Below are 8,190 nucleotides of genomic sequence, written 5' to 3'. Positions count from 1 at the left end.
ATATATATTCATAATTAAATATCTTTTGTGTATATATTTTATGTGTTTATTTATGATTTTCAATTCTCATGAAAAAATATGATTCTGATTAATTAATTGAATCGAAACCCGGACATATATAATTTAATCGTACAAAAAGTATTAACAGGGCAGCCTAATTTTGATCGACTAATAACCAAATTCAATGTACAGTCGACAAGCCTCAGCTCGAGTCAAATCATCAAAGACTGCTAAATGCAGTGTATAAAGTTAATGATTAATTTGAACACCAAACGTAGGCAACATCATTCGTGCATGCTTTATGCTTAGTTTCGTAATATGTACTACTAGTATTTAATTTTTGTGGCAGTATCTAATATAGTTTTATTAAATGAGTTGTGGAATTTTGTAATTTTTTATAGTTGGACTTGAATTTTGATGTAATTGTACATTTGATGATATACTATAATATAGTACGGAGATGAGAAATATAAAAATACAAATACAATATAGTATAATATATGAATTAAAGATGAGAAATATAAGAATACAAATTCATATGTTTTAAAATACAATAAAAATTATATATTCTTATTTTTTACAATAACTTTGATTTTTATTAAAACTCTCTCTAGATAAATATAAAATACTCCCTCCGTCCATGAAAGAACTTCCTAAGAGGGAGTGACACGGGTTTTAAGAAAAAATATTATTGAGTGTATTGAGAGTGGATAAAAGGTAGTTGAGTGTATTGGGAGTGGTGAAAATGTGTTATAATTAATACTGAGAGTTGTGAAAAGTGAAAAGTAAGAGGATTATAAGTGGTGGGGTATAGTCCAAAAATAGGTAGGAAGTTCTTTTGTTGACATCCCAAAAAGAAAAAATAGGAAGTTCTTTCGTGGACGGATGAAGTATATGATTTAAAAATTTAACGTTACCGATTCATTCTCATTTCTCATCATATTTGTCCATTTTCAATTCTTATCACATTTATCTATTTTCATTTCATCTTCTCCCTATATATATATATGTATTGTCCAACATAATTATATGATACTTATAATAATCAAATACGAAACTCATTTGGATCGACGTCTTAGAATAATGGAAATTGCACCTCCAAGTGGAGCATTTTTTATTGGATTCTTTGAAAACACATAGGCCCATGACTCTTCTATTATTGGTGAAAGTATTTTTATATTTATTTACGCATTATTATTCCAAATTATTTTTGAGACTTAGAGGAGAGCCTGAGTTTATCATTTATAATTGCAGTTCCATGATTTTCGAGCTTATTATTATTGTAGGCTCCATTTGTTCTTGCTTACTAACTAAGAAATTGCCACATGGCATTCGCTTTCCTAGAGCACGCACCAATGGTAATGCGCGAATTATTTGTGTCCGTGCCTACGTGGCAATTAAAGATGGGAGAAATTATTTTCAAGAATGGCCCTCCAAAAAGCTTCGAAATTTTGGTATTTAGCACCACTCCTTTTGAATTTTGGGACCTTCATAAACCCCCTTTTTTAGTAAAGAAGGGCAACATGCCAAATTCATCCACAAAAATGAGACCCCTCGCTTATACAAACAAATTTCTTAACTCGAAAAATTAAAATCAAAATATTAATAATAATAGAAATTAATTCTCAACCACTTATTTGATCCTAGAAGATTATAAAAATATTCTATTGATGAATCAATTCAACATCTCGCATTCAAGAAAAGTATATATCGAACTCCTGAAGAAACTATGCATCGCTCTTGATTAAAAAATTATATGCATTGTATACGTATACAAATAAAAGGCTACATCCGTCAATCCACAAAAAAATTATATTCATCCAAATTTATTTAAAACTTAAAATGTATAAACATGAAACGGCAATCATCTATTTCAAATAGCAGGTGATACAAGGGGATTGTTGATGAAGGGAAGCTTCAACGCCCGTAACTAATTTTTTTTAACATTATATTTAAAATTATATCGACTTAACAATTTTCACAATTTAAAATTTTGAATTTTAGTTCTCTTCTCTCCAAACTAATCACATACTATAAATAAACTCATGTAAAGGACCACAATGAACTTATGATTTTGTCGGACATACAAAAATGTCCAAATTTAGCGCATGGCCATATAATTACCCTTTACACGTTCCATCACCCATGGAATAAAGTCTGAGAGGGACTTTTGTTGGAGCTAATTAACTTTTATTTCTTTTTCAAGTAGACTGTAATATGCAACACTACTTAATATAAATGTAAAATTAGGGTTTAATTCTGATTTCTGAGTAATTTGAAATTACCATGAAATATACATAATTATAAATTATACATAGGTAATAAATGTAAAATTAACGGTTTCTGCGTACTTTAAAATAATGGAGTAACTGTTCTCAAAATTCAAATTCGAATAATAACCAAAAAAGTAACATGTGTTGTAAAAATATATACTTATATATTTCCTAATATAGATAATGACAAATATCTAATCTCTAGATTTGCAACTCTTTATAAATAAAGGTATTTAGTTATAATAATAATACACTCGTACAACTTTTTATTTTTCTCTTCCTCTTCTCTCTACTTTCACCAAATCCCTCGCTATTTATATATTTTAAAAATATATTTATTAAAATACCTCATTCGTCCCAATTAATTTGATCATTATTTCTTAATTTTTGGACTGTCCCGAGTAACTTGATCATTTTCTTTATATGAAATGACTTTTTCATTGTATTCACTTTATCATCAAAAATACTTTAATCACTAAACACTAACTTCTGATTTCACCTGCCAAAAATAAATTGATCAAGTTAAGTGGGACAGAGGGAGTACAATGCAAAGACTTGAATGATGTCTTGAGGGGAAACAACAACTTAACAACTTATAAATAATCCTAAATATTAGGCTGACCCTCAAGATCAGATGGTACTAAAAGTCAAATGGTTGTACTTAATTTTTTTTTTCTTACTAATTTTTTTTCCATGAGATTTTTTTTAATTAAGATTTTTAATGAGGCAATTGACGCAATGCATGAACAAATATATGTCATGTATTCTTTTTATCTATCTAATTTTTTTCAAATGAAATATTTTTAACGAGGCATGAACATCAAAATAATAATGTACAAGGGGAGTTTTCATGAAATCGTCCGGATTAGTTTCACAAAAAAAACAATCTAATTATGTTGGCGACATCAACTTTCAACACATGCACCCAAGTGATAATTTGGCGGATTATCAAAAGCATTGCCAACATCCACACGATTGTTGACTCAAAGATGATACACAAGAATTCGTCATGCGCAACTCAAAAATCTACAATGATTATTTTCAAAATAAAATAATTGTATTCTTTTTCCTTCAACCATGTTTTGTCCCATTGAATTTAATTTCCTAACAAACTTCAATGAGGCAACATTTTTTTATAGGAATGGTCATTCAATGGGAAGTGTTATATTAAAAAATACTCCCTAAATTCTAGATTTGTAACTCTATAAATAAAAGGCTTTTAATCCTCATAATAATACGTTCATGCATATTCTTATTTTCTCTTCCTGCACTCCTCTCTCTAAATTCTATCTACTTTCAATAACATGATGTACTAATGTGTATTGAAAAATCACATGAAAATAACATTTGTATACATTGCATATAAGTTACAAATTATATGAGTATAATGTAGTTTCAAATAATATCAAATTATTTTCAAAATTCAAATGAATCGTGGTTGAGATGTATTTTCATCTCAAAATTGAAAAATGACGTCAGACACGATAACATTTCGGATACACTTACATATATATATATATTGCAATTCTCTAAATACAAGATGTTCGGCGCGGTTTTTTCTAGAAAATTATATTTGCGAATAGCAAAGTGGACGTGGATTAATTTAACATGGCGTGATGTGAAATATTAGGATATTTCTTTTTCTTAATATTTTTCCAATACAATTTTGATTAAGAAGTGTATAATAAATTAAAGTGATGAGGCCATTTAATAGAAGCAAACTATCAACAATTTGAGTGAGCCACGGATCTCTGGGCTCCATGGTCTCACTTTGATTTACATTATCCAAGTAATAGTGCCTTAAGTGGGAGACATGACTTTTTCCAAAGCATTTCAACTCTCAACTCCAAATCATATATTGCGTGTCTTTATTTAGATTTCAATCAAATTAAAATATTAAATAAAAAACTTTAAAATAAGAGACACTATTGCTCTATTTATAGTGATGTGCGAATATAGTCTGGTACATGACAAACTGAGTTTAGTATTTTACTCTCAATAATTCGAATCCTCATGAATTTGATGAGCAGATGATTCTCAATCAAATAAGAGAGTCAGATAAAAACTTTTTTTTTATTATTAAAATTCAATTTGAACTATATATCGATCTTCATGAGTTATAAAAAAAAATTAATTGTATATATAAAATTATTATGTATTCATAAAGAAGCAAGTCAATATTATAACGGTGCCGAAATCAAGTATATGTATAATTGTTATTTTTACGTAAATAATAAATTAATGGTTGAATAGTTCAAATGAAAATAAAATATAAAGTATAAACTATTATTTTTCTTTAATTTATTGTTTCAATTACAAACGAACTGAAAATATAATTTAACATTAATGCTCATAGTGGAAATTAAAGGCAATTACTAATAAATATTTTTCACTACTTTCTTTTTCTAACACCACTTTAGCATTTTTCAGTTATTCCGGCACTAAATGGAAGTTATTCTATTCTCCCACACAAAAATAATTGCTCCTAATCCAGACTCAATGCAAAGTTAATCACGCTTTTAAGATCCTAAAGCAACCTTTATATGTCTCTAAAAGCGCATTAAAGCAGCAGATAAGGATTCAGGCATCCTCGTTGGTTTAATTAATTCACTTCCCCAACTATGTTTCTATTAAAAAAATATTATTATTTTGTTTCGAATAATCTGGAAACATTCGAAAATCCGAACTAATATTTAGATAATGTGACAACTTGCGAGATTCACACGGTGGATCAACTGATTTTTGAGTCGGATTCCACGTTTGCTTCCTCCCCTTTTTTCATTTAATTAATTTTAGTTTGATTCGAAGCTTTTGAGAAATAATATTATTGTTAATAGGCATCTTTTTCCATGTCTAGAGAATCACTAACTATTTATATTATTCTGATAATTATTTGGGAAATGGAATATGGCTGCGTGCATTGTGCTGAAATAAATTGTGCATATGTCTGCTTTTATTTGGTTAATTAGGGTATCTGTCATTTCATCATGGATATTATATTTGGTGAAATATTTTGAGAGAGACGTTAATTAATTTTTTTTTTCATCGTGCACTTTCCTTAAAACTTGTCAAGATATTTTACTGATGAAAATATCTGTGGGGATTTATTCGCTTAGATATTTATGCATCTTAATCAAGGGATTATTTTCTGTTTGCTATTTTGAGATCCGATATTTATGCATCAATTTTTTGTATGTTCAGGGTGTATTTGGTATACTACTATATAAGCTAAGATCGTTAAATGTTAAATAATTTAGGCTTATGTGGAAGTTTGGCAGCCCATATTATTTGTGATAGTTAAAAGGTGTGATCTTATTCTATAATTTCAGAATAATTTCAACTTGATAAGTAATACCTCCTTCACCCTCGTCTTATTTATTTAGGCTAGATAGATAACTAATCTCATATTTTTTATATTATTTATCTTAATTTGATTAATCACACTATTTCTAAGCATGACTACCAAACACACTTTATAATTCTTGACCTTGAGACAACCTCACACACATTTTTGTGAATTAGTGATAACATATATTTTATCCAATTGCTTATGCTTTTTTAATAAAAAATATTTTTAAATAATATTTAAAATAAAATAAATGTCCAATGATGTAGTAAATTTTAATTATATGATTATTATTTATTATTTCAAAATACAAAATATAGTTTTCAATCACTGGATGTCATCAAATAACTGTAATACTTAGGCACGGGCTTACTAATTGGGCTTAGACCAAGAATAAAAGCCCAGTACACTTGGCCCAAGCCTGCCACTCAATCCTAAACCACGACGTCGTTTTGAGGTGTAAACCAGATAAAAACCCTAACTAGGTCGAACATTGTGAAGCAGCCTCTCCTCCTCGCCTCAACTCTTTCTGAGCTAAACCTCCCCGCCGCAGTACTCGCGCATTGCGATGGTGCGATACTTCCCGAATTCTCTGATACTCTATCGCCCACAATGTTAATTCCAATTTTCGCTACTTACGCTTGTTTTTCCCCATTTTTGGCAGGCTCCCAAAAAGGATAAGGCTCCTCCACCATCTTCCAAGCCGGCGAAATCCGGTGGCGGCAAGCAGAAGAAGAAGGTCGCCTGCTGTTCTTTTTTAATTCCGTTATCCTTTGTTTTTCGCTGTTTTTTTTTTTCTGTGAATTTGGAATCTAGTTTTTCTTTTGTTTTTTTATAATGTTTTTTGTCTAAATTATTGGCTTGCAGAAGTGGAGCAAGGGAAAGCAAAAGGAGAAGGTGAACAACATGGTGCTGTTCGATAAGTCGACCTACGACAAATTGCTCACTGAGGCACCTAAGTACAAGCTTATCACTCCTTCCGTTCTCTCCGATCGTCTCAGGGTACTCAGATTTGATTCGAATTATGATAGTATACGGATAATTTTGACTAACGGTTTTGTTAATTGAATTTATTTTTGACGAGATCTAGGGTTAGCTTAATGTGGAGTATAAGTTATAGATTTCCCGATTTTGTTCTCTATTTCCTGGTTTATGTGCTTTGTTGATTGGCGTTCCATCTGATGTGATAATTCATTAATAGTTATGTTGTTCAATCATTATGATCATTTAAATAGGATTATATAAAATGCAGTTGTTAACATTATGCATTACGCCTGTTACCAGATGTCAAATTAGCAAGCAACTAATATTGTACATTTTGAGCTCAATGTTTAACCTATTTCATATCAAATCAAACCAAATTTTCTGATTTTTGGAGTTCTGTTTATGTTGGAACAATTGTGTTTTCTTTTGAAATACAGAATATATTATACTCTAATTGAGTAGAGTAGTAAGTTCTAGCATTTAGCAAGCACCAAAATCTAGTTGGTTAATTTTGTTAGTTAATATAGTGTACTCGTTGAATTTCATTTTGGTTCCATATGTTCTTTTATTAAATGCACTTGACTATGAGGGACACATATTGAGTCCAGGTTCAACTTATTGCTGATTCTATTTCTTGGAATGATCAATAACTAAGTAAATCTTGTGTTGGTTGCTGATGTTCAGTTAATTTTATTATTGTGCAGATCAGTGGATCGTTGGCGAGGAAAGCAATCAGGGAGCTGATGGCTAGAGGTTTGATTAGAATGGTTTCGGCACATGCAAGCCAGCAGATATACACGAGGGCCACAAACACCTAAGTATCTTACCCTCTACTGTAGTATTGCGCTTGGAATGGATTTTGTCTAATTAGAACTATGTTCTTGTTAGCTTTAATTTTGCCTCTGTTTGTTAAACTTGTTGTCAACTTTTAAAGTATCTGAAGATATTTTTTATTAGTTATCGAGTTTGAGCTTATTTGTGCTTCGGATTCTCTAGTGCTCTTCAAACTCTTCTGTGTTTCTAACTCGTCTTGTTCTAGTTAACCAATATATATTTATTGAGGCTCTTTTTTTGTCGTAGTCAGAACTCTCATTCCAAACATGTTAAAATTTCATTGATGGTTTAGTTTCATACCCTGCCCCTAGCAATGACCAGAAACTCCCCAGTTTATCTTTTGATTTATCAAGGGTTATTTTGATAGGGTTGTGGTCAGGTTGAAAATTTTGGCGAATAGATTCTTATATTTAGATAGATGAATATTTGGTGAAAGTTTGTGACACTGGGCTTATGAGTGAGAAGTTTTAGAATGGTCAGGAATTATTTCATACATTATAGTATATGCCAGAAGGTTGATGAATTCAGAGTTGTCTCTATTTACCCTATTATATAAAAGATCAGTACACTGGGCATTGATTTCCATCAGGATGCGTTTGGATTCCCCATTATTCTCTAACCATCTCATTCATTGTGTTTCATTGCGTGCACTAGTCAAATTTTGGTTAATGTGGTTCCGTGTATAGCTCTCTAAACCAACAAGTTCTCTGACAATTTACACCTAACAATTAAATAGAAAGAAGCTAGTAATTA

The 8,190-nt window shown here is 30.4% G+C and overlaps 1 protein-coding gene across 1 annotated transcript; it reads left to right on the top strand.

Annotated features, from left to right (window-relative positions):
* The first annotated feature begins 5,533 nt into the window (after positions 1-5,533).
* LOC131005447 (40S ribosomal protein S25) lies at positions 5,534-7,559 on the top strand. The gene is made up of 4 exons (XM_057932455.1): positions 5,534-6,190; positions 6,284-6,358; positions 6,487-6,621; positions 7,308-7,559. The coding sequence occupies exons 1-4, from the start codon at positions 6,188-6,190 to the stop codon at positions 7,419-7,421; spliced, it is 327 nt and encodes a 108-aa protein (XP_057788438.1). The 5' UTR covers positions 5,534-6,187; the 3' UTR covers positions 7,422-7,559.
* Positions 7,560-8,190: the final 631 nt, after the last annotated feature.

This window comes from Salvia miltiorrhiza, chromosome 1, assembly GCF_028751815.1.
Source record: "Salvia miltiorrhiza cultivar Shanhuang (shh) chromosome 1, IMPLAD_Smil_shh, whole genome shotgun sequence".
NCBI lineage: Eukaryota > Viridiplantae > Streptophyta > Magnoliopsida > Lamiales > Lamiaceae > Salvia > Salvia miltiorrhiza.
The sequence above is the reverse complement of the archived record's forward strand: the minus strand, read 5'-3'. Positions and strand labels throughout refer to the sequence as shown.